Source organism: Platalea leucorodia, assembly GCF_965183815.1.
Source record: "Platalea leucorodia genome assembly, chromosome: 5".
NCBI lineage: Eukaryota > Metazoa > Chordata > Aves > Pelecaniformes > Threskiornithidae > Platalea > Platalea leucorodia.
In genome coordinates, this window is record NC_138827.1 from 72,331,997 (window position 1) to 72,358,832 (window position 26,836).

General features: G+C 38.8%; 1 protein-coding gene across 1 annotated transcript in view; it reads left to right on the top strand.

Annotated features, from left to right (window-relative positions):
- Nucleotides 1–26,836, top strand: part of BMPR2 (bone morphogenetic protein receptor type 2) — a 112,789-nt gene that overhangs the window by 69,544 nt on the left and 16,409 nt on the right. The window contains exons 4-9 of the mRNA XM_082311795.1: nt 15,325–15,435; nt 15,946–16,037; nt 18,058–18,288; nt 22,313–22,427; nt 24,563–24,723; nt 26,507–26,654. Coding sequence (XP_082167921.1) covers nt 15,325–15,435; nt 15,946–16,037; nt 18,058–18,288; nt 22,313–22,427; nt 24,563–24,723; nt 26,507–26,654 — 858 coding nt within the window. The remainder of the gene's footprint in view (nt 1–15,324; nt 15,436–15,945; nt 16,038–18,057; nt 18,289–22,312; nt 22,428–24,562; nt 24,724–26,506; nt 26,655–26,836) is intronic.

The window sequence follows — 26,836 nt, forward strand, 5'->3', positions numbered from 1 at the left end:
CCACCCCCCCAACAAAGAAACAAGACAAAATAATCCCCAAGGGTGGAGAAAATACCCACATTCACACCAACATGAACTCCTGAAAGGTAGGCATCTAAACTGCAGCAAATACAAATTGGTTATATTCTAACTGCTGTTCTGTTTTCCTCCATTTCTATTCTCTGAGGATATAATTGCAGTGAGTAAGGCAAATGGATGATGCTAGCTAAGCCTCAGTGAATTACACTTAGCAATATTCTTCCTTCGAATGCAAGTCCAGACACTGCTGCTCTGCAATGCTATGGGAAAGCAGAGAAAACTTGGTGAAAACTTATTGCGAAATAAAGCACGCAAACCCACCAGAAGTTAGTGACAGATGAACATATAGAAAATATTTAAACTGGTTTTTGAAAAAGTTTTTTGATGACCCTGAAGAGTAACTCGAGCTTCTCTGCCTTCGTCAGCACTGTCAGCAGATCAATCGTGCACTTGTTAGCTGTGCAGATGAAGCTGGGAAGCGTCCACCACCACACGTAGGTTTGGGTGAGCAGGGCACTGTACACACCTACGTTAGACACTCCCAGCTGCAGAGCCATTCATAGCATCTTTGGAGCAAACTAAAAATGTGTGTGGGTGAAATAAATATAGACTGTAAACCAAAAGCATTACACATCTCCTGAGCGCTGTGCCAGGAGCTCTGGGAGGGATGCTGTCCACGGGCCTCACAGCTCCTGCAAACAGTACTTGTACAGGCACACTTGCAATGCGGGAGGGCTGAGGAAAATGTGGGCTAACCCTGCTCAGCTTTGGAGGGTTAAATAGGAGACTACTACTGCCCAGCACTAAGAGAATAGTTAGTGTCTAATGGCAGTGGGAGAAAGTGCATCAAGGGAAAGGTTTTAAACTAATTTGAGATTTCAACTGTATCTCTCAGGTATGCTAACATGATTTTTCCTGGTTATATACAGATCAGGTAAATGGCGTTTTTTTATTATTATTATTTTAATTAAAACAGAAAACATCAAGCTCTACTGTGGGGAGAAAGTTTTTATAATGGTCTTGGGGTGTTAGATATCTGTTATGAAGACAATAATAATTAAATTTTGCTAGTGGGGAAAACTCATAAATTGTGAATCCTCAGTTTCACTGAATATTCCAGAATAGACCAAGTCAAATAGCATACCAAAGATATCAGTCTGAATAGCTTCTCCCAACTCTGCTGAACTTGATACTACACCGAGCTAGTGTGTAGTATTACAACCTGCAGTAGGCTACACGGAGCAGGGAGTGGACGTGAGCACAGTCCTGTATTTAGTAAGAGTCTGGCTGTGTGGTCACCATGTTATGTTTGCTGTGCAACAGAAGTTTCCTATAGTATGGGGGACGGCAGCGCTAAATATTTAATTAGCTGAGATCATATGTCACCCAAATGTTCATCAAAGACATGTTCGTTTTATACCTGCACACTTACAGGCTAACTTATGCTCACCTACCAACTCACTTATAAACCGGTAGATTTGGAGATTTTTCTAGCGGCCTGTGTAAGAATTGAAATGATCTCTTTTAGTCGTTTACAGTTTCTGCTTAAGCAGGACCTGACGAATGGCCTAGCACATTCAGTGCCACGGTGATGCCAGAAGCATGTCATGAATGTCTTTGCTGCGTTAATGTATTTGTAGTCATTGTAATGGGTTGTGTCAGTAGCAGTGTCTTATTCCCAGAAGTGCTATTGGCATGATGCTGGCCTGTGTTATGATAGAGTCCTTGAAATGAGATTGGAAGGCAGGCTTTTCTATTCATTCTAGATTATTATAAAATGAAATATTTACCAGGTAGGTGCTGTTAGCTGCAATTTTTTTCTTCTGGAGAAGCAAATACGTACTTGTAAATACCTTTCAAAGTTTGGATATCGGCTTACAGCTGTAATGTAGCTATATTTTAATTGTTTGGTAGAAATGTCCTAAAGTACTTGCAACTTGCTACATTATTGCAGTGAACTGGGCTCCTGACAGACCTTTCCTGGATTTGAAATCTTAGAGCAAAGGGCAGTTTAGGAAGAAAAATAGAAAAGTGTATTTTGTAAGCATCATAGAAATCATAGAAGACTGGGATTTCCTTTTTGAAAGGATAGATTGGGAAACAGAACTTGTCTGAAACAATAATAGGACGGTACCTGCTCAGAGGCATAACTGATGTGATTGCCTGTGAATTGTTAGAAGGAATAAGCCAGGAAAACAAACAAAAAACCCAACCACCAAACCATAGTGCAGGCTGAAAGTGTAAAGTTGATTGAAGTCTTCCTTTTCAGTTGGCAGTCATAAATCCTCATTTTTGTCCTGGTTATGCATTTTCACTTTAATGGAGCTTATAGAATTGCATATTCCTAAATCTGGGCTTTTTTAAGAGTAGCATGAGAACGATGGGCAAAAAATTTCAGAAGACTAGTGATTGGGGGTGTCTTAAATTTTGGGTGACCAAACAAGTATGTATTAAAAGTGGGCAAATTTCACAGTGTCTTTGCTAAAATCTAGAAATGCTTTGATGGTGTCCACTTGGGAACCAGAAGAATAATTTGAAAACCTTGGCTATGACTGCTTGTATTTTGTGATGTGTTAAAGCAGAAACACCTGTAAGGAAGGAGTCAGTCTCAAGTTTCATTTTATTTTGTTGTTTCACAAAAAAGATTTCTATTTGTTTAATGGGGCCTGAGGTTTTTGCCATTCATTTAACAGGATTTCATGGTACACTCAGGATTTGAGTAAATCAGATTGGCAGAAGCCTTCTTTGTATTCATTTTTTAAAAGGCTGCTTTTCCCATTCTAATTTCTACAGTATTTGTGTAAAGAAGTGTCTTGTGAAGATCTTAATCTCAGTGTTAGAGTTTAATTGTACAGCATCGTTAAAACAGCTGAAACCAATGCTCAGGGCTGTGACAACTGCAGGGATTGATTTAAGAAAGTTTTTGATTACATTGAAAATATGTTTGAAGTAGAACAGTTACAGAATCTGTATCACTCAATATGTAAAAGTTTTATTCAATCTGTGAAATTAATCTAGCAATCACGCAGATTCCAACATCGTTAGCAAATCAGTTCCATAGGATTATGAAATGTCTCCCCGTAACCTATTCAGATTTGTGTTGAAATATTTATTCCTGGTTTGAAACAAATTTGTTACTGTAGGGCAGACAGAACGTGTTCTACAAGTGAAGTCAGCTGTATTTCTCATATGCCCACGGTGTAACACGAATTGATAGCTTTGATACCAGCCTTTGTACTTGGTTGATGTGTATTTGTTTTGGCAGGGGTGTTGCCGTAGATATCGTCCTTCCTCCCCTCCTGTGGTCTCCCCCGCTGGCTTTCGTACCCAGTTCCCTGCTCGGCGTAACTGCGGTTGTACAGCACAGCTGTCAGAGCACCGCTGGGCTGGAGCCGGCACCGGGGAGTAGGAGGCAAGGGATGCTTGAGCTGGCACTTGCGCTGCGAGAAATGAACATCAAACGATGTCTGTATTTCATCTGAAGTCAAGTACTTAGATCTGTAGAAGGATTTTGCATAAGTGCAAACTAAGGATTACTATTTATCATTATTGCCTTTTTCATCTTCATGTTATTTTAAAATAATCAGAATAACCTTTGAAGTTAGGGAAGGTACTGTTTTCCCCATGAAATAACTGGCTAAGGTAAAGCACAAAGAAACAAAGTAACATACCTAAGATCAGGCTGTTCTATGTCAGAGCCAGAAACAGAACCCAAGTTTCTCTTTGCTTTATATTTCAAGTTCTGGAAAATTTTTCCTTGCTTAAGGAAAAAAATGCATTTACGCATATTTAACATATGCACTGGTGTGCCCTCATACAAGATGCAGTTATCTGTTTGAAGAAGGCCACTCCAGCTGATGCCTTGGAAACAGAAGCTGCGTGTCAATGGAGACCATTGATCTCTCTGGGGTCCTCCTGAGGTTAAAGCCTTTCTCCTCACCGGCCCATTTCGCTGTTTCAGCTTCCGCCCCGCTGAGTGCCGGCCATGCCTCTGTCTCCTCCTGACGGCTCTGTTGGGCTTGTCAGGCTTCTACAGCCTTTTCTGTCCTTAATTTCCTGCTGCTTAAGGACATCTCCAATGAGCTGCATCTCATGTCTGTGAAGTATCTTTGAGAAGGAGGCCCAGAAGCCAGCCGAATCTCCATTTAAGCAAGGATAGGGATGGAGGAAAATAGCCCTTGCTGAGGCCTCTCAGCTGGGGAGGAGAGACGGCTTTCAGCAGGAACCAGGAGAGGTTCAGCTGCTCCGCTGGCGGTCTCCGCTCACTGGGATGGACACAGGGGATCGCAGCAGAGGGAGAGCAGTGTCTTCAGTGATGGTGCTGTGCTGGGTGGGAGCTGAATGAGCAACAGGAGTGAGAGAGAGAGACTGAGAGACACTGGTGCTGACTGAGCGAGAGTGCCAAAGGTCTTGAGGAAAAGAAGGGAAGATACGGTTCACTGCGTTCCTCGGGGACCCTGGAGTGAGGTAGGATTTTTGGCTGGCCCCAACTTCCCACTTTCTGCTTCATCACTCAATTCCTTCTAACAATAATGTCATCTGGGAAATACCTGGTAAGACCAACCAGTACAATGTTAGAGGCTGGGGAAATGTAATGATTATTGTTATCGTAAAGTTACAAAAGACTTTAAAAATATTTTTGAAGTCCTAAAAAGAGAATCTGGTAAAAGTTAGAAATTATATAGCCACATAGAGAAGACGACTGGGAAAAACAGGAGAGTATGAGGGAGGATTAATGGGAAAATGGGACATGTACTTTCATGTTAGACTTTGTCCTTCTAAACCACGATAGGAAGAGCTGGAGCAGATGCATACCTTTTGGAATACCACAGGTGGTGTTTGAGTTGGCATTAGCCAGACAAACACAGTCTTTAGTAACCATGAATGTTTCTAAAATGTCAGACAGGTTTAACTCACAGCTCTGTGGCACATGTGTTCAAATTTAAAATTACAAAACCTTTTATGTACCAGAACGTATGCTATACTGAGTTGTACTGGAAGTATAGAAAAACGTTATTGAATTAAAGAAAGTAGGAAGAGCTAAGTTTTAGTACTAAAATATTTGCTATGCTTGAGGATTACAGTATTAAGCTGATTTAGGACATTAAATCTGAAGTACTAGGACATAAACCAGAAGTGTAATGAAAGGTTTTGTCAGAACTCATTCTCACCCCATCTGTTTGTATTCATCTTGGGTTTTTACTTGAACAGGTTAGTCGCCTAAAATTGTGCTATAATTCAGATTTTGTGGCATGTTTAGGGAAATTCTTTTGGAATGAAGACCCTGTACAACCACGTCTGTTAAATCAGTTCGTATTTCATTGCGTCTTGCTAAGGTTGACAGGACAAAAATATTCCTGAACATCAGCCAGAGATGTGCAGCTTTATTGGCAGGACATTAGTCCTCCTTGTACCTGCCCCCAGAGAAGCACAGGAGCGGGGAGCACAGAGCTGGCGGTGGGCGGAAGCAGCGTCGCACCTCTGCACCATGGCTGGCTCCGCCGACCATAAACAGAGACACCCACCGCTCCGGCGCTCCTCCGGGGTGCACGCAGCAAGCGCCTGCTTGGGCAGGCCCTGCCGCCCCGCGCTGCTTGGGCTTGGCCCAGCCTTCCCACTGAGGAGATTGCTGGCAAGGCGGGGACGTGGGTTTGTAGGAGCGAGGGGAGCATGACTGATTGATTGGTAGACAGCATTCCTGGGCTTCAGAGCTCTTGAAGACACGAAAAATGCAGGAACGCAGGATCAGAGCTACCTTTTCTAAAAGATTGGGGGGCTGGGGGATTTTGGTTGTTTGCGCACCCGTATAAAAATAGGTGGTTTAGTGGTTTGATGTCATTTTGGGACTCTATTTTTAGCGCCTGGGAACATTACAAACACTGAAATATTTAGCTGTTGAGCCTCTTGGATTTAAAATACCTCAAAATAGCTTTAAAGAGGTTTTCTGAAGTACTTATTTTTTTCCGTTGCAGGACATGCATTTTTTGATCCAGTGTTTTTACAGAGGCTGGAAGAGTGCTGTTATGTTAAAGCTGGTGTTACCATTGGGTTTGATAGGAGGAAGTCCCATTGGCCTAAGATCAATATAAGGGGATAATGTAAATGGTTTTTTTCAGCCTTTTTTTTTAAAGAAAAAAAAACAAAAACAAAAAAAAACCCAAAAACATTTTCCTGACTATTTTATTTCAATATAGATGATGTCCCCAGTATGTCGTTAAGTGCCCAAATTAGCTTTCCATTAAGCCTGAAGGCAAGGTTGAGGTGTACTCAAACACAGTTTGCCTAGAGAAGCAAGGTATTTCTTTTATCTCTGTAGTAACCAAGTCTTTATCGATATATAGGGAACTTCAGAAAGATAATCTAAATTTGGTTTTGGTTTTGAATTGCTATTCATTTTACATACATCATGATTATAAGGGTCTATTCAGTAGGTTTAGAAATTACACTGAAGATGCCGGAACTCAGAGAAGAAAAGGCAGGAAGAGAAGTTGTGTTGGGTTTTTATCAGCTCAGGACTTACTTCTGTACAAACGTGACAAGCTGCTAATTCACCTCTCTGTATCTAGTCATCAAAGAAAGAGCCATTAGGGATTGCATAACCCACTTCTCTGACAAAGAAATTACCACGCATGCTTAATTTTTAAGTTTCATGTATCCGTGCAGCCTTCAGTTTTCAAAACAAACAAAAAAGGTGAATCCAATACCCACAGCCTGGCTCCGGATCAGGTGCTTGGTGGCAGCTGGTACCCCAGAGGAGGACGGAGGCGCCGGCAGGGATTCAGACCGCCTGGCCGCAGGGGCAGCGAGGGAGCCGCCCTCTTTCAGACAAAGCCCAGAAAGCTCAAATCCAGACTGTGTTTTCTGACAGCAGATTTTTAGAGAGAGATCTGCCCACTGAAACTCTGCCATCACGAATGACTGACTTCTAGCTGTAGCCGGATTCCTCTGGAGCATGTTATGGAAAATAAATTTTAAATTTGTACGATGTTTTGAGGCGTTCTCTGAGGAGGCAGACAGGATCTGTGATGCATCGTTGCCAGGTCGTGATGTTACTGCAAGTCTCATGAGAGCCTGGTGCTTTCTTGCAGCCCAGGTTCCATACAGTGATGTGATTATGTGAAAAATGAATTAAAATTTTAGCTCTCCTGATGTGGAGAAAAACATGAGAAGGTGCATCACAAAGGATGCTTCATGACAATGAGTATATAAGATTTTCTATAAAAATTTAAAATCAGTCAAATACGATGATGCTAAGTGCAAAGTGGAAACATATTGGTGACTGTTTAAATCTTTTCTTCAAATAATAGAATGATTGGAACTAAGTGCAAATTTTCTGCTTCATCTAAGCCAGTAGACTAGAAACCAGGGATTTGCTCTTAAGTCCAGGGAAAACACATCCATTTGCAGTTACGGAAGAAAATTGCCTTAGGGTTACTGGTTGGCAGGATTATTTTGTTTAAGAATGTTGCACCGTCTCCCGCGAAAAATACAGTTCCCATTGTGCTTTTTATCAGCGTGAGCACCGAGTTCTCAGTCCTTTTCCATAGAAGTTTCCTTGCTAACCTCCTTGTGCATTCAGGTGCCTCCAAAAATTGTATGGGAAATAGTGTTCCTTACTTTAACTTTGGTTTAAGTATCAGATATTTACATTTTATACTATCTTATTACAAAATTTGGACATGGGTTTTAATTGGATTAATAATTTGTCAAGCGCCTACAGAAGGATGCAGCCTCACTTCAAATTTATGGGCTCATAAATCAGAATTAAGATAATAGTTGTTTTAAAACATGCACCTATAAAAGCTTAGGTGAACAGCAAAAGTTGTTTAGGAAATGCTATTTTTTTTCCTTTCATCGTTCTCAGCTATGCATAGGTTTAATGGAAAACTGGCAATAGCTCCTGTTGAAGTTCATTGCAGAGGTCTGTAGAATATAACTTTAAGGTATTCTGACCTTGTAGTTCCAGCTTAACTAAAAATGTGGGTTTAAGTGCATTTAGTTAAATTGGTGTTAAGGCTGTGTGATTGGGATTCTTGTTTGTATATGTGAAAGTCTGACCTATGTCCATGGTATCTAAAAGGCTACTAACATATTTCATCATTACAAGTTCTCTGCTTATTTTTTTTTCTTTCACGTTTTCTTCCCTGCACTGAATGAATTTAAGATTTCCTTTACATAGTTTGAGTCATTTTGGTATAGTGTTTATACTGGAGGCTTTCTTGTCATTTGCTCTACCATAATGAAGACTGAGCTTTCTTGCTGCGGGACAGTGGATCAGGAATGAGGTAGTGGTCACTTGGTTGGAAAGAAATGTTGACTACTGTCCAGAAAAGAGGAAAAAAAAGACCTGATGAGGTGTTTTGGTTTGGTTGGAATGCGCTGCTAGGAAGCAGTAAGGGATGAGGGCTTATTTTACACTTTATGGAGGATTCCTAGGACATGTTTGATATAAGCTATGTGTAGACAGAACAGATAAACAGCTTGTGATTGAGATCTGTGAGCCCTTGGAAAAGATTGCTAATTGTGTGTTTTTTCAAAGGACCGAGATCTTATCGCTGTCATGAAAGTTGTGCAGGGCCGCTGTGAAACGAAATGTGACTTTAAAAGCAAGTAGAATTAATTATACTTGAAAAGTCACTTTTCCAATCTGCAGAGCATATTTGCAGTCATCTGCAGCTGAAGGCCATGTTGTCCCCACACTTCAGCCTTCCATCTCGCGCTGTGTTGGTGACTGAACCGTAAGGTTTCTCTCATGCTTCTGATCTCATCCTCAGTATCATTAAGATTCCTTAATGGAAAAGCAACTTCTGCAACAGATTGGCAATGAACATATTGAATCAATCACATCAAAGAAATAGTTGTAGGATGGCGTGAAGACTCTGTTTCTTTTAAAGCGATCTGTATGGGCAGATCTTTGAGTCCCTGTGTAATTTTACTGACTTTGATCAGAGTCCATACAGCTGTAGTTGTTTCGAAGAATCAGATGTTACTGTGGTGCTGTGAAGGTTAAAGGATGGTGTTTTCCATATTTGTTGGAGACTAACATTGCTACTTACTTGGTGATATGGCAATTTAAATAAATATTAATATTTTGGTACCTATCAGCTGTAAGACCACTTGGCTTCTTATATATTGGTACCAGAAATTCTGTGGGAACATAGGTAATTATTTTTAACACTGATTTTCGTTATATAGAATAATTGTGTGTTTCTCTAAAATGTTTTTATACAATGCTTATCTAAACTTAAATACACACATATATTTTCTGGAATTATTTACTACTGTGTGACAGATACACAGCTGTGAGTCATTTACATGAAGAGTAGGCAGATTTCTAAAAATTGAATGAAAAGCTTTAATAGCAATATAGAGATCTGGTGGAAATTTATGTGCAAATGTCCGTTATTATATGATCACCCCCATATAAGTATATAGCATTGAAACAACATTTGAAAGCCTAAGGTTTCATATTCAAACATTTAAAGATTAGAAGGAAACAACGTCATTGCTTTCCCATTTTTAAGGCCATCTCCTTGTGTGTGTTTGTGTTGTGATACAGCCTTTAATTACACGGTCAAATTTTTTCCCATGGGATTCCTAGTTTTTCAGCATGGCTAACACTCATGGCCTTTTCTCATGTCCGTCTTAAGACGTTGCATCGTGACAGTGATCTCTACGGAGCTCTGTGGCCATCATGGTGTAGCACCTTTGGTATAGTGGTAGAGAGGAGTTTTCAGGACAGCTTTCAGCTGCTATAAGGAGGAGACTATCCTTCCTTCTCCTCATTTCCCATTCCATTCACTTCATACCTTGTAATTTTAGTAATAGTATCAGGGGCAACAGTCTGCTGAACGGTGACGTAGGAAATGTGAAAACTCTGCATGGGTTCCTCACAGTTCGTCAACCGGGCTGGAATATTTTACCTTCACAGCACAGACTTTGGTGCTTGAAGTGATGCAGTAACGTTGGTAGTGGTGGGTAGTTGATGCTCTATCTGGAGCGGCCACAGAGGGAAGATATATTGGGCTGGGGGGACAAGGGAGTAGCTCTCTGCAGGTTTTGCAGTATTTACTGATGGGAAAGGAAGGTACAGGAATTGTGCATCCTCTTTCTGGCTTCCAGGGAAGAGTTCTGTAATGTTTACAGACTGTTTTGCCATTGGCCGTTGTTACCTAGTTTTGTCTCAGTTTTCTTTGATTTCTCAAAATGTTCTGTGGTAATAGGGTAAATGCTGATTTTTAAATATGGAAAGAGGAGGAAGCATACAAAAGAGGCTTTCATTTTTGAAGGTTACATTACAGAGAAATAAAAGAAGAAGCTTTTTCAAGCATAGGCACAGATTGGAATACTTTCGCATTAATCAATATTACAAGCTTATGTTTATAGTGGAAAAGTTAATTTGAAGGAAAAATATTGTTCCTTGTGATGCCATTAGCACTGTCAGCATTCTTCCTTTGGTGTCATTCCTGGGGAAGATTAGGAAGGCAGCAGTAGACAACCTCCATGTGTGGCAATATGGAAACTAATTTAAAAAAATTAATTTACCAAAGATATTGTATAAGTGTTTGGAAACTATTATGGCAGTGATGCCTGAGAGAAGACAGAGAAATCCCTAATGTGGTAGAAGTGCCTGCAGGGAGTATCCGAAGTGCAGGGCTGGGTTCAGCCAGATGACTCACTTCTAACCGAGTACTAGGAGCATTCCCCTTCACAGTTTGCTCTGAAATATATTCTCAGTTATTTTTGTGTACCTTTGACAAAATCCTCTCTGTACACAGGAGCTGTTGTACTCGGGGTTTTGGAACCCAAAAACAAGCTCTTTATTGATGGTGAGGTCAGGACGCTTCTGGGAACGGTGGCTTGTTGGTTACCAGCTGCTCCCCAGCCAGAAGAGGTCGTCTCTGTATTAATGAGTCGTTCTTTTTCTTGTTTTAAAAAAAAAAAAAAAAAAAAAAAGACAATGACTTATACTATTTGCTGTGATATTTCTCTGTGATGGGATTGGTGGACTTTAGAAAAATGTCGACTAGTATCAGAATTACTGGCAGAAAGGTTTCAAGATAGAAGCGTCTACGTGCTGGGTGCCTTCTAAGTGGCACCCTCACACTGCTCTTTGAGGAGTCGGTAGCCCTGTGAGTGGTGCTCTCCCTTTCACATCCAAGTGGGACAAGAAGTTGGCTTTTAAGGTGTTTCGGGCCTTACAGCAGTTTCTATTGGTTTTAATTTTTTCTTTTGGCAGATTTTGTTTTTGATTGGGGAGCGTAAGTGGAAATTGGAAATAAAAACCCCGCATATAAATAGCAGTGAAACAAGCAACTATGCTAACCTCTGCTTTCAGTTACAGTAACATAAACTTGAGGAAGCTTTGCTGGTGTCTCCTGTGTACAAGAGTGGGTAGAATTTGGTTCAGCAGTCAACTCCTTAATCATTGGATTTTCAAGAGTCTGCAGCAAATTCTGCCCAGCATATGCTATTGGTTTTTTTTATGCTATACATTGGTTTGGGAATAATATTGAGATACCAGTGTTCCCAGTCTGAAATTTGAAGCCAGCGTTGGACAGTTTGTTTTTCATTCAGTTTGTATTTGTCACTAAAGAAATACCCAAATATTGGTAATGATCCCAAAAACTCAAATGAGATTGTTGAATAGTGGTCATGAATGTTTAAGGTCAGCCATACTATGACATGATGAAAATATACTGAAGCTGTAGGTCAGGTGTCTTGTCATTGTAAATAAACTTTAAAAGCGGAGTCCACTGATTTGGGGATGGGGTTGTTAACAGTTTGAGACCAACAAAGTCTTACTTCAGAAAATTTTGTCTGTGCTCTGTGATGGAAGTGTAATATCAAATAAACTTTCATGTTGAATTTCCTAATCTAAAGTAGTCGTGGTTGTTTCAGACAGGACTATAAATTCCTGGAAGAAAACATGAAAAGAAATACGTATACAAGTGTATTTTCATTCTTATTTTAAAAGTGGCTTGCTTAAAGGTCAGTAATTACTTTTATTGACCCACACTGATGTGCCTTTTGGTGAGTTAGTTGAAATGCATCTCCAAATAATACCAAAATAAATATGGCTTGTGTGCATATGTATATGTATATATAAAATGTGTATTATTTTACTTAAGAGTAGGTAAAAGAGGAAATGTGAACTTCTGCAAATGCCTTGAGAGGTCCTATCTGGTTTTGGCTTTGCTAGCATTTCTCATCTAGGCATTTAAAGGCAAGCCAGCAGCTGGTGTAAAAGGCTAAAGATGAAATATATCCAAAGAAAGAGATGGATTGAAGAAATGAATTAGTTAGTAAGAGTCTTGTTAAGCTTTGGAAGGGTTTAAAACTGGGTCGATAGGCGACATATCCTTTTTGTTCTATTTAAGAAAGATTGATAATCTGACACCATCAAAAATTATTAGTCATACAAAGCAGATACAGGGCAGATAGAAATAATACTTTTTGTGGGGTTTTGGGGGCCATCTGGGCTTTTTGTCATTGTGTTTGTTTTGTGCTTTTCTTTTTATGTAGATTTACAGGTAAAAGATAGTAAAATTGTCCTTGCTGGGAAATTACTGGCCGCATATGCGGCATTTTACCCACTCATATTGTTTTGAGCTGCACATTACCACTCCATCGAGATGTTCAGTTACTCTTATTAAGAAATTTGTATTCTTAAATTTATAAATGTTGCTCAACAACCTGACAATAGTAACTCACACTATAGGACTGACCTGGCTGTTGGAAAGTTGACAACGTTATTTTAAAATGTTTATAAGAATTAAAAATTGGTTCAAGATAAGCCCATCTAAGATTTGTTAAGAAACAACTCTGCTTAAAAAAAAAGTGGAACGTTCTTTCCTGTTGAAGGCCAGGGAAGTTCTTTGAGGTTGGGAGGTGGCTGCACAGCTACCCACTAAAGATAAAAAGCCTCCAGAGGGGATGGTCCATCAAGGAACGAGAAAGCAACGATCCTTTTTCTCTGCATACTTTTCTACTGCTGATTGCCGCAAAACTGTTATTTGGAGATTTTCTAGTAGCTCTCCAGCCTGCATAATGCCACCATTCACAAGCTTCTAACAGGAGAAAGAGCAAGTGTGCCAATGCAGCCAGAGCTGCTAAAATAGCCCCTGTTGCTCAGGATGCCCTCGCCCTGCTCGGAGTGGAGGAACAGCAAAACCCTGTTCCAGGGTAGAGGAGGGCCCTGACGATGGAGGCATGTTGTTAACCCTTTGATTGTAAGAAGAACTAAAGTAGAGCAATCGAACTGAGGCATTAGATAGCATTTGGCAAACAGTAGTGGAAACGATTACTGTATATTTAGCAATGGGAAGGTTGTAAATGGCTGCACTATAGTTGCGTGGTCAAAGAAAATGCAGCTGAGATTATAGCAAAAAGCGCAGCCCGTCAAAACCTGAATTTTCTTAGTACACACTAGACACTATCTTGAGCTGATGCAAAACCTACGACATTTAATATGTATTTTAAAAGATAAGCCAATAAAATACAAATTCCATTCACAAAAATATGAAAGTCAAAATTATGATTTCCCTGCCAGCAATTATTCAGCTTCTTACACTTTTGTAATATTTCATATAGATTTGTATGATATTAGTTTCCTTTATGATGTTGTGTTTTTTAATATATATATATGTATGTATGTATATGTTTTGAATTCATAATTTATATGAGAATTGTAACTTGTGTCTTTTAATCTCCTTGCAATGAAAGTCACAACTCATATTCCACCGTACAGTGCTCTGTGGCAATAGCTTATTTTCTTAGTGAAACTTATTTTACCAAAAACAGTAGCGATGGTATTTCTTTTGACGAAACACATTGAAATTTCATGGTGGTGTGATTATCACAAGCTCCCTCTTATTTAAAGGGTTTATCAGGTATGAGCTGCATGTTATTTTTGGTGGGTGATTTTTCACATACTTGTATAACAGCTGAAACTCTCTCTGGTATTTTGTTTTACCAGCTTCTTATTATTTCCTCTTACCATTATGGTTATGTAAAAATGGAAGCTGTTGTCTTTTAAATTTGCTTTCTCTTCTTATCTGGTTCTCTTGTGTCTGTCCACACTGGCAATTGGAATAAGTGAATCATGTTTAATTTCTTTTAAATGCAGTTCAAGCAAACTGAATTTGTCGGTTTATTCAGCTAGTATAGACTGGGGTAAACTGTATTTCAGTCTCACCTAAAAATTTACCCAATGTTTAAGCCTTGTGTGCATTTTATATTTTGTGGTTTTAGCATAGTTAGGTCTCATTACAGTCTTTTAAGGAGTACTTTTAGCAATATATAAGACAAGTTTAAACATAGTTCCCAAACTTGGGTTTGAAGCCAAAGTAAATGAGGTCTTGTAGTGCCACATTCCAGTGATTCTGACATCAGAGGAATATCTGCAGTAATAAATTTTTATATTAAAGTGGCTGAATTTTTATATACGTGCAAGAAGCAGGACTGGGGTCTGAGGTGGAGAAGCATTAAGCTAACCATTCAAGACACTAACAAATTTTTTCATGAAAGCTTTTTCCCCCTCTGGGGGAATAAAAAAAAAAGAGAAAGCAAGATACTTGCATTTTGACAAAAATCAAATGTTATTTTAAAAAAGGCTCAATAAAACTAGTTATTTAATTTTGGTTAGTGTTTTATTGTTGTTTCAGGTTTCTTGATATTCTGCTGCAGTCTGTGGAGATGTCTCTGTCTTTTTGTGAATTAAGGAGTGAGAATTATGCTAAAAATTACCTGAGCGCTGACACGAAACAAATCAAAACCCCGAAGTATTTTGAAATATTTGAACAAATGGACTTGTATCTAACGTATGTTGTAGATACTTGAATACAAAACATTCAGTATTCATCACATCTGCAGCGTTATTAGCAAACTTTTTTGAGATTTTCATTCTGGGAAAAATAATTTTAAAAACTTGTAAAGGTTACAAACCTGATTGATATCAGGAAACTGGATTAAAGCACAGACAACAGAGCAGGACTGCATCAACTTGGCCTTGTATGGCTGGGCTGAACTTTGCCAGCTAGAAAGAAGATTCACTTTCTGCTGTTGGTGGCTCTATGGTGGGAAGGGAAGACTGGGAAAAGCTGCCGATGAATGTGCGCTCAGCTGTGACTGAGCTGATCCGCTCTTTTGCCATCCCTAGATTTTAAGAGGAAGAAGAGTTTAGTGCAGTGTCTTACAATCCAGAATACAATTTTTTTCCTCATTGTTTTAATAACAATTACATGTTTTATAGTGCTGATTCTTTCAAATTTACAACTAAAGAGTCTTCATCTTGTTTTCTTTCAGATTCTTCTCATTCTTTTCATCGAGATGAGACTATAGTTATTGCCCTCGCATCTGTGTCTGTACTGGCTGTTTTGATTGCTGCTCTCTTCTTTGGATACAGGATGCTTGCAGGTTGGGCTAGATGATCCTTTTTTTTTTATTATTGTTGTTCTTTTGGCTTTCTCAAAGTTATACTTATGTCATCTTGTTCTCGCCAGTCCCTATTATATGTTTGTACATAATGCTCCCCTTTCTCCTCTCTGACACTTTATGGTGGCATCCCTTTCATAATAGTCCAGAGAGAGTTATGATTTCTCCAAGCTGGTGTTTTGGGACCCATTTTTCTTCAACAAATCCTCTGCTCAGCACAGCTTAAGTGAGGTTGTGAACATGCTTTACAGTTATTGCCAGTGACATTCAATTATCAAAATAGTTGTGTAGCAGATAGCCGTAAGTTTGTAGCTATCAGCACTGTCACTGCTGATTTTACTGACTCCGAGATTTTACAGGATTCCTTTTTATTTGTTATGTCCTTGCCTACAATATGTATTTCTGCCAAGTCCCAGGTAAGTTGTATTGTTTTCACTTGTAGCATGGCAAAAAAAGGAAACTGTCTGATTCCCTCCCCACCCCCTTCCACAGGAGACCGTAAACAAGGTTTGCACAGTATGAACATGATGGAGGCAGCAGCATCAGAGCCCTCATTGGATCTGGATAATCTAAAGTTGTTGGAGGTAAATGTTCAACTCGGTTTCTTAATCTTCATTTTTATTCAATGTAACACTTGCGGTCATATCACCTTCTAGGTATAGTTACAGAAATAAATGTATCAGTGCTCCTGTAATGTTTTCTTCTAAATCACAGTTAAAAGAAGAAATGAAAAGAAAAAAAAAAAAAAAGGTTATCGCAGTTACATTGTGCCTGGTTTTGTTAGTAATATTGTTGGTATTAGCTAGAACATGTTCTGCCTTGAGAAGAAAATACTAAACACTGGGAGGTAATGGGGAAAATTGGAATGTGCTGTATTTCAGCATTGCATCAAAAGATCCATCTTTTTGCTTGACATTGGTCACTTCAAGTACAGTATCCTGTAGTCGTTTGAAATGCTTTAGTAACGCTATTGAAATATAGAATTTACTGCAGATAGGGCAGTATATTTCAGTAGTCATGCATTTATGTGTAGTCATTCTTCACAGTGGGGTACTCTCTATCTCCATGGCAACTAGAGGCCAACCAGAACTTTCTGCTCAGCTTGGTATTAGATGTATCATCAGAAAACTGCAAAATGTTATGCTTTCAGTTGGTATGCTTGATGGAACTTATGGAATTTTTAAAAGCTTTTAGCCAGAAATAAATCAGTAGAATGACTGAGAGAGATTCAGAGAGTGCTACATTTCTTCTTTTTGCCCATTAGAAATCACACCTAGAGATGCAGACTGCAGATATGCAGTGTGGTCTGGGCTAATGGTGATAGCAGACTAATCAGCAAAGAAGCTCGGGTGCTTTCTGCCCACAAAAAAGTACTTGAGGCAGAGTTTACAGGTGTATAAGGATGTGTATTGTAGAAGTGTGTAAAGCCCCAGATGAAATTACTCATATTGATAATGCAGTCTTGGAAAAAGCAGCGACTTTGTTGGTGGAGAGATCTGCTACAGGGTCTTCTGTCCTCTTTCTTAAATCCTAAGGAGCTGACTCCTCACTCCCAGTTATAGGGCGTTGCAGAACAAATTGTTTTAACCTGCGCTTGCCTTTTCGTGTCTCTGTGGGTAGAATACATTCTGGGTTTGTACCTCGAAGTGTCTCGCTGCTGCTTTGCAATTCACTGACATGGAAGGACTGAGAAACGGGAAGTCTGTTAAAGGATACTTTATTGTTGAAAACTTTCCTGTTAGATAACTTTGTCATCTTTAGAAGCATTAGTTTTGTAATCCCTTCTGCTTTCTGTTTCTTCTCCATTTGTAAGTATTTAAAAAGTAAAAAGATACAGGTCCATGAAATCCTTACGGTTTCATGTCTAGGTCTTCCTGAAAATTATTTGAATTAAATAGATGCTTACATTATTATGTAGTTAGAATTGTTTGAGCTTTAGAAACTAGGACTCTTCCTGAAGGTGGTCCTACGTTTTGATTTAGAGCAGAGATCGCATCTTTTTTCAGTTGCCATGGAGATGGGAAAGGCTGTTCTGTGAAGACTGTCTAACATAGTGGGGGCTAGAACAAAGATTCACAGGTAGTAAGGAATTAATTATTCCTTTCTGTTAAAACCTCTTTACCTCTTTTGGTATCTATTTTGCACTACAAATGCATATATTGTTATTACTGACCTAAAAAGTACAGCTTATAAAGCTATCCTAAATGTAAAATGTTTAGCTTAATGTCTGTGATCTCTGGAGTTAATTAAAATTGATCACATAAAAGCTATAAATGTTTAGTAGGCAAAAGTTTAATAAGAGAATTAGCAGCACAAAACACATGGATTTTATTGATTCTGTATATAAAACTGCTGAATAGATTATTTATGATTTATTTACTGGGTATTCAGACTATAGATCAATTTAGTAAGATCGAAGTTGGCCTATGCTGAGGTTTCCAGCTCCAAAATAGCTTTTATGACAGCATTCTAATACCAGTTTTCAATACAAAATACTCACTATTTTTTATAGTGTAAGTCAGTAAAAAAGCTGGTGTACAGTGAAAACTTGGGGTTTATCTTCATTTATTATTTAATGAACTAACTACTTATGTTTTTTTGCAGTTGATTGGTCGGGGACGATATGGAGCAGTGTATAAAGGCTCCCTAGATGAACGTCCAGTTGCCGTGAAAGTATTTTCTTTTGCTAATCGTCAGAACTTTGTCAATGAGAGGAACATATACAGGATTCCACTGATGGAACATGACAACATCGCCCGCTTCATCGTGGGGGATGAGAGATTCACTGCAGATGGCCGTATGGAATATTTATTGGTGATGGAATATTACCCCAATGTAAGTGCTTCAAAGAAATCAATGGGATTGGTGTAGATTCCTAAGAATAGCCACATATAAAGGATGTACTTTAGTATTTGCCAGTGGTTTTCATTGCTTCTTGCACAGTAATGTAAAAATAATCCATATAAATTACAATTTTAATGAACCTTAGTGTGGTTTATTGCAATACTCATTAAGATTTCCCAGTTAGTGCTACCAAATTGTAGTCTTACAAATTCTTAGCTGGAGTATTTGCTCTTGGTTATGGTGCAGGTTTTTTTAGTCAGCTGTGCAATATTCAAGGACAGAATTTGAAGAGTTCTTTTCACTTAAAAATAATTTAATAAATTTAAAACTTCTTAGTATTAAGACATCATATCTCTGTTATGGTAGTTATGACCTCACTCAGTAGCTGTAAATGGTGGGGTTTTTTGCAATGAAACATAATAGATCCAATACCAGTGTCAAACTAGTTTGTGGTACTGTAAATCATGTTGGCTTTTTATCCTGTTATCTTCTTTAAAGCTTTCTGTGGCATAGCATATTTATTTTGCTGTACCATATATTGATATAGGACAAGTCTTAAGAAGGCAGCCTTACTTTCCAGACCCATATCTTCAAATCTCCTTAGCTAACTGAATGCTTGCATCCCTCAAATTCATTGATTTGAGTTCCTAGCGCTGTGTGTGCGTGTGTACACAGGCATAGAAACAAGCGTTTTAAAAATACAAAGCATAAATGTGAATTGCTTTAATGAAAAATCGTAAAATGTAATGTATATGGGGGTTATGTATATGAAAATGCAAAAAATTACATTTCACAATTTATCTTAGGGGGTTTTTTGCTTGTGTATGGGAAAGAACTTTAATTGTTCAGTTAATAATTTTTTTAATGAACTTTCTGGTCTCAAGTAAGCAAACTCATATAGTGTTTCCTCCAGTGTGTTAAGGTGATGGCTGAAGCCTGATTTGTTATGTGGACAGTAGGACAAAAGCTGCTTATTCAAGTAGCAAAAAGAAACGGAACGGTAATAAATAGCAGTCATGATGGCCTCTCTAGGGTGTTTTAGACTTTACGTATATGCTTGTGTTGAAAGTTAAATGCATACATCTATATAAATATCTAAACATATATGCAAATTTAAGGCAACATAGCACTTCACAAATATATAAAGAGCGTCTTAACTGGAACTTTTAAGTAAGAACACACATGATCATGTCAGCTTATAAGAGACGGGCATCTAAGAAGAGATTGCAGAGACTAGAAATGACCATAGAAAAAGCTCAGTCGTGCCCGTACCAGATGGACAGTGGCGAAGCACGTCAGCTGTAGCCTGCTCTGGCAGAGTATGCTTATTTTCAGCTAATTGAGTTAAGTGAAATCAAGCGAGTATTCTGCTCCTGGGAGAGCATAGTATAACTATCTTAACAGGTGATCTGGTTTTGCTGTTTTCTTGAATGAAAGGATTTTTCAGCTGAAATATAATTTGATTGAAAATTGTGTCTTGTTGCTTATAGAAACAGGATCTGTTAACAATCTGATTAAATGCACAGATGAGGCTTATGACATCATATTACCAGATTCTTTCTCAATCTGGTACTAAGAACAGCAAGATTAGTCTAAAATCAATCCACTGGTGGTTTGGAAGTCACTGGAAAAAGTGCACAGCAGGTGTAATTAATGCACAGTGTGATCCTTAATTCAGTGAGCAGATGTTCTGCTGTACGTGGAGCTAACAGCAGAGAAGGAACCTTGCTGTGGCAGCCCTACTGAAAGGGAATTGCACCCTTCAAACTGGAGCCATAAATCTTATTTCAATAAGGAGTAACCCATACAAGATGTGCAGGTGAAATACTCCCCAGCCAAAGCATCATTCTCCCTTGAAATACTTTCCTTCTTGGAAATAGGAGCACACAAACCAAAACATTGTCACACAGAAACTTGTTCTTGGTGTTGCCTGGGTGAAAGCGAGACAGATAGGTTTGACTGAAATTGTGTTGTTATCCAAACATGCCTTCTGACCAAAGAAAGTAGGTGAGCAAGTAATAAAAGGAAAGATACATGTATTTATCAATCAACATGCTGTTCTGATGGTACTCTGAGGTGTAGCGAGTGAATAGGCAGTAAGTTGCAAGGGATGACATAGTGGGAAATACGTAATAGCCACAGAATCATCCCCCGGTAGTCAGGCATTCGTGTCTCTTTAGAACAATAGAAAAACTGTTGTAAAATACACAGTAGAATCTTATGATTGTTAAAACAAAAACATCCGTTTTATCAAGTGATAATTGGAACAAATGTCCCCAATTTAACATGTAACTCATGACTCTGACAAGAATAATCTTAATTACAAATACATCTCTCTCTAAATCTTTACTAAAACTTTCCCTGGTTGTCATTTATATTGAACTTCAGTAAAAGCGTAAAATCACAGCCCTCGGCTAGCTTAACAAATACCTGGTAGCTAGCAAGCTCTGCAGCAGAAAGATCTTGAAGTCGGTTTGAGATCTTTATACGGTGAGTGTTTCCTAGTCACACCGTGACAACAGTCCTGTGGCCTCTGTTAGAATGGGCTGGAATCTCAACCCACTAAGCTAAGAAAATCCGTTACTGCACCCGAGTTGCTGGCATTTGGCGGATAATAAGAGCATTTGTATTTCTTAAAAAGCTTTAAACAATAAGAAAAAAAAAAGTAAAATTCTTTAACTCATTTCTAGGTGGATTCTCAGCTTTTTTTTTTCCTTACCAAAATCTATTTGAAGTTCATATAACAGCATTTTAAACCATGAGTAAAAATGCTTCTGTAAACCTGTATGAGTGACATTTGGTCTGTGTTTCCACCGAGGAAGTTATCTATTTATGGGTTCCTTGTTCTGCACGGGCTAAGTCTGAAAAGCTGTAAGACTTTTGTAATTCTGTTAAGGAGTGTCAAGAACGTGGTTTTAGTTTTAGCATTGGATTAAAAAAAAGTCTAATGCTTCGGTCATTTTAAATTCAGGTGTCTGTGTGCCTCCTGTGCATGTGTTACACACCTGAATGTCGACTCCAAATGGACTCAAATGGCACATACCTGATTTTTTTGAACCAAATATTACATAACTAATTTTGCAATAAAGTGTTTTTAGTTGCAGCTATGATAAGATGTTACACATTGGTGCATCTTTAAGATCACAGATTTAAATAGGCAAAACCACGGTAGTTTGTAGTCATAAATAAACATTGTATTATAATATGTATGCAGAGACAGCTGGACAACTTGTTCTTCATGCATGGGGATTTAGTTTGTTTAAACTGAGTATATTGTCATTGGGGACTATGTGCACAAAAACTGCTCAAAGGTGTCATAGTTTGCAGGATCTGGCTCTTTTTTCACATAGCAGTCTCAGTTTCTAGAGTATCTCAGTATCATAATTGACACCCTTCCTTCTGGTTTTCTTGGAGATTCCACCACCAATTACTAAAAAATCCCCCATTTTTCACATTTAACTTCTCTTTCAAGAAAAAGGGAACGTGACATTCTTTTTTCCTGTTTCTCCAGTGCGTATGGACTCACCCCTATTCTGAATTGCCTTTGGGTTTTTTTTTTTTTGTTTTGATATATAAATAGCTTATAGCAGAGGAGATGCCAGTGAGAGATATTGAGTGTTCTTCTGTAAGTGCTAATGGTTTAAAGACACTATTTAGTAACCCAGGCTATTAAGTCTGCAGTTACCTTTCTTCTGGTGTTCAACAAGGCTTTTTCAGAAGAATTAATCAAGTGCATGCTTTGCTTTTGTTTTATAATTAATATCATTATTCCTAAAGGCAATCCCTGTTATTTTGTGATAGATTTTTCTGTTCCACTTCTTTAGTAAACCAAATGGCAGCACTAGAAATTAATGAAACTTTGGTTTAATCTTGTGTTTTAGAACATGTGGGTAAACACAGAAGCAGTTGCAGGATTACACCTTTCAGGAGCAATGAGTAAAACTGACTTTCCTAAAGATTTTGAGTTATTCAACTGGACAATGGTTTTAATCCAGTATTTATCTATTTTTTTTAGGGTTCTTTGTGCAAATATTTGAGTCTTCACACAAGTGACTGGGTGAGCTCCTGTCGTTTGGCACACTCTATAACTAGGGGCTTGGCATACCTGCACACGGAGCTACCTCGAGGAGGTAAGGCCAGGAAGGGATGCCAAGATGTTCAAGATGCTCTTATTTCTATCGGGTAGTAGATTACTGCCTTTCTTTTTCCTCTGTGACAGTACGGTGAGTGGGAAATGATGAATGCAATTAGAGATTACTCAGAACTTCTGATATGTTCTTTCCTTCTGAACAATCCCATGTTGTGGGCTGTGTCTCTGACACTTGTATGAAAACATGGAGTAAGAGCCAGCAGAGCCCCAGAGAAAGGCAAGAGGAGGAGGCGGCAGAGTTGTGCAGCGCTGCTGTATCATGGCAACAGATTACTGAAGACCTGAAGCACTGGATGTCTGTCTAGCAGAGAGCAGAAAGAATCATAGAATGCTTTGGGATGGAAGGGACCTTTAAAGGCCATCTAGTCCATCCCCCCTGCAATGGGCAGGAACATCTACAACTCGATCAGGTTGCTCAGAGCCCCATCCAGCCTGGCCTTGAATGTTTCCAGGGATGGGGCATCTACCACCTCTCTGGGCAACCCGTTCCAGTGCTTCACCACCCTCATTGTAAAAAATTTCTCCCTTTTATCTAGTCTGAATCTACCCTCTTTTAGTTTAAAACCATTACCCCTTGTCGTATCGCAACAGGCCTTACTAAAAAGTCTGTCCCCATCTTTCTTATAAGCCCCCTTTAAGTATTGAAAGGCCACAGTAAGGTCTCCCCGGAGCCTTCTCTTGTCCAGGCTGAACAACCCCAACTCTCACAGCCTTTCTTCATAGGAGAGGTGTTCCATCCCTCTGATGATTTTTGTGGCCTCCTCTGGACGCTCTCCAACAGGTCCATGTCCTTCTTGTACTGAGGACTCCAGAGCTGGGGTGTTCTGTTTGTTTTTGCAGTTCAGACACAACTCAGCAAAGCAATTTTTAGTTTGTGTGTGAACTGTATACACAAAGAAAAATAATTAAATCTTCTAGCTCCCCTGTAGTTTTATTTATCATATCTCTTGATTTGTGTCTAAGGGTGTTGGCCTAGTCTTCACTGTGTATAAACGATACTGCTGGACCTTTAGTGTTTTATTAGAGCGCCGGATGTGACAACATATTGATTTATATCTTTATATCTCTGCTTGTGTGCTTCAGCCAGCATTTCAGCAGCTGACGTATCATGATTATAAAGCAGATATTCTGAGATCTGTGACGTATCAGGCTGCAGAATATGGCCTGGCACTGAAGCATTAGCTTTTTGGCAGTAAATAAAAGGATGGTATCATTAATTCTATGTTAAGGTGCTAATGTTTGGATTAAAATTCCGCACGATGTATCTTAAATGTTAAGCATCAGCTCTAGCGAAGAATGACAACTGAAGATGCTGTTAAAAGTGCAAGACTGAAAATACTTAAATCAGTATTCCTATGTGCCATTGAAACTGCAGCTATCATCTTAACTTCATCATTTCGAAATGTGCAGACAGGTGTGTCCACTAGCAGCCAGAAAATGTGTAAACCTTCCATCATAAAGAAAAGGCAGCCATAGGCTGGTCTATGAATGCTAGGAAGGAACTCATGGAGTAGAATAAATTCCACAGCAAAACCAGTTCTATAGTGCTGGCTGCTTTACTAACAAAATAAATTGCATATGAACTAGGAACAACTGAGATTATTTTTTGGAAAAGATCAGATCCCTTGCAAGAGGAACATGTTCAGACTCTCTGAAATAATATTGTCTACATATCTTCTGAATAGGTGCCAATCCCAATCATAACATAAATAGTTGGTGCTGTATTTGACACAGGAGTGCGGATATGAGAGAGAGCATTTGGAATGGCTGTCAGGGCTGTGGCAGCAGGTCTGTGCTTAAGTACATGGTGTCTCCCCTGCCAAAATCATGCTGAAATATCCCTTGGAAAGAAGCTTACTGGCAAACACTAAAACTGTATGTAGCGGTATATATAATATAATATATTCTATAGATATAGTCAAACTCTGAATGCCAGTCAGTTTTCTATAGATAGCATACTGTGGAGCTCATTATAAAGAAGCAAAAATGTTAGCTTTCTAAAAGGTAAGTTCATTTTCTGTTTATAATAGCTGAGCAGACATAATGAGGTTCTCTCGTTTTGCCAAACAGTAGAACTGCTCAAATAATAACAAGCACTTCCATACGTCCAAACAGACCATTACAAACCTGCAATATCCCATCGTGACTTGAACAGCCGCAATGTACTGGTAAAGAATGATGGAACATGCGTAATTAGTGATTTTGGACTCTCCATGAAGTTAACTGGAAACAGACTGGTACGCCCAGGTGAGGAAGATAACGCAGCCATTAGTGAGGTAAGTAGAAATGAAGATAAACCAGTGTATAAAGGAAGACAAATTAGTATGGAAGTAACACTGAGAAATAATTATATCTGTTGTTACAAGGTGAATGTTAAGGTGGTACAATTCCTCTAAGGGGGAATTGCTGCAATATGGGTGAGAAGTGGCTGAAACCTTGATAGGAAGAAACTGATTTTATTCTCAAAACGCTCAAAAACAAACCTAGCATTTTGAAAGGTGATAGTTTGGCAGCCTTGGAGACTGAAGTTTTGTGTGAGATATGAGAAGATGCAAGGTAGGTTTGGTTGCCATGTTGTTTTGCGATGATGTGGTACAGGTCCCTTCAGTCTTGTAGTGCAAGTACTAACTGAAGACCAAACATTCTTTGGTGGTTTTGGTGTTAATTTTTCCGAATTGGTGACGTACTGCATTCTACATCCTACAACCATTTCTCTGTGTGTCGTCTGCAATTTTCTGGACTTTAAATGGATGCATCTGGGAGAGTAAGTGCACGTAGAAAGACATGGACCAACTGAGAAAGAACGGGGACAAAGTAACAGGGGATGCTTGAAAGAGAACCTTGTAGGAAAAGATGAAAGAATTAGGGTTGTTCAGGGAAGTGAAGGCAGAGACAGGTCTTCAAATATGTAAACAGCTGTTACAAAGAGAAAGGAATAAACTCTTTGCAATCAGTGTGGATAGGACAAGGGGTAATTGGATTACATTGTAGGAGGGAAAATTTAGGTTAGTTACGAAGAAACCTTTCTAATCTATAGAAGGCAGCCAAGGTCTGGAATGGACTGCAGAGGAAGGCTATAGAGAATTTGCATCATTTTAGGAATTTAAGGAACAGATTGGGAAAACATCTGCTAGGAGTGGGTTAGAATGGATTCTGGGCAGAAAGAAGAAACTGATTTCTTAAGCTTTCTTTTTTATGATGCTGTGATTCAGAGAGTGGATTTTTTTTTGTTGTTTTCTTTTTGTATAAGCATAAATACACTGACACCTGAATATAGGCTGCTGAAATACAGTGAGACTATTTTAAACAAAGAGTGAAAGTCCATAATGGTTCAGTATATTTGTTTTCTTTGTGCTTTTACAGAAAACCTTTACATTTCATTCAAAGAATGTGTTTCGCAGTGCTAGTCAACCTTCCCTTAGAGAGCAAGTGCTACATTAATAATACTTAGTGCACAGGTCCTCTTTTTAGATCTCTCCTTACTGAACAAAGAAACAGGGAAACCACTGTTTAAAATGCAGGGATATGGAATAGTCCTGTGACAAAATACTGTCCTACAAGTACTGATGAGTGATTGCTCTAATCTAACATATTTCCTAGTGGAAATTAATAGATATCTTCCAAGGCTGTTAATAACCATTGACTATGGAAGATGTAGGGGAGAGCTGTGCCGACAGTTCAGGAATAAAGAGAACAAGTTCCTTGTTCAGCAGCATCCTCTTCCATTACGATACATACCTTGGTGTTTAACAGAGTAATTTCAGGAAAAAGAAACATTTCTGCTATATCATACTGCATACGAGAACATTGAGTAAGGGACAAAATTATTTTGTTTTGGTACACACAAAAAAGTGACAGAGTAGGGGAAGGGTTTTATTATGACTAGGCTCCTGATGCGAGCCTAGAAGCTGAAGACATTGATTAGAAGAGAACTGCATTTTCATTAACTGTAGAAAATATCAACCAAAGTAGGGTATTAAAAAAATATAAAAATCTCCATAATAAATTGAATTTGGAAATCGCTTCCTAATTCGAAGCTTTGATTTTATGTTTTTCCAGGTTGGTACAATCCGCTATATGGCCCCAGAAGTGCTTGAAGGAGCAGTGAACTTGAGGGACTGTGAATCTGCTTTGAAACAAGTAGATATGTATGCGCTAGGCCTTATCTACTGGGAGATATTTATGAGATGTACAGACCTCTTCCCAGGTAACTAAAAGAACTGGAAAAACCGTAAGTGGTAGAAAGTGGTACCAGCAGCCAAAGGTACTCCCTAGCCCTACCTTTTTAAAGTGAAGAAGGGAAATTATTTTCTCAGTTGTTTTTGCCATTAAGTCGGTGCCATCTAGTGTTCAAGACGATTGTTGTCAAATACAGTGTATTTGAGTGTG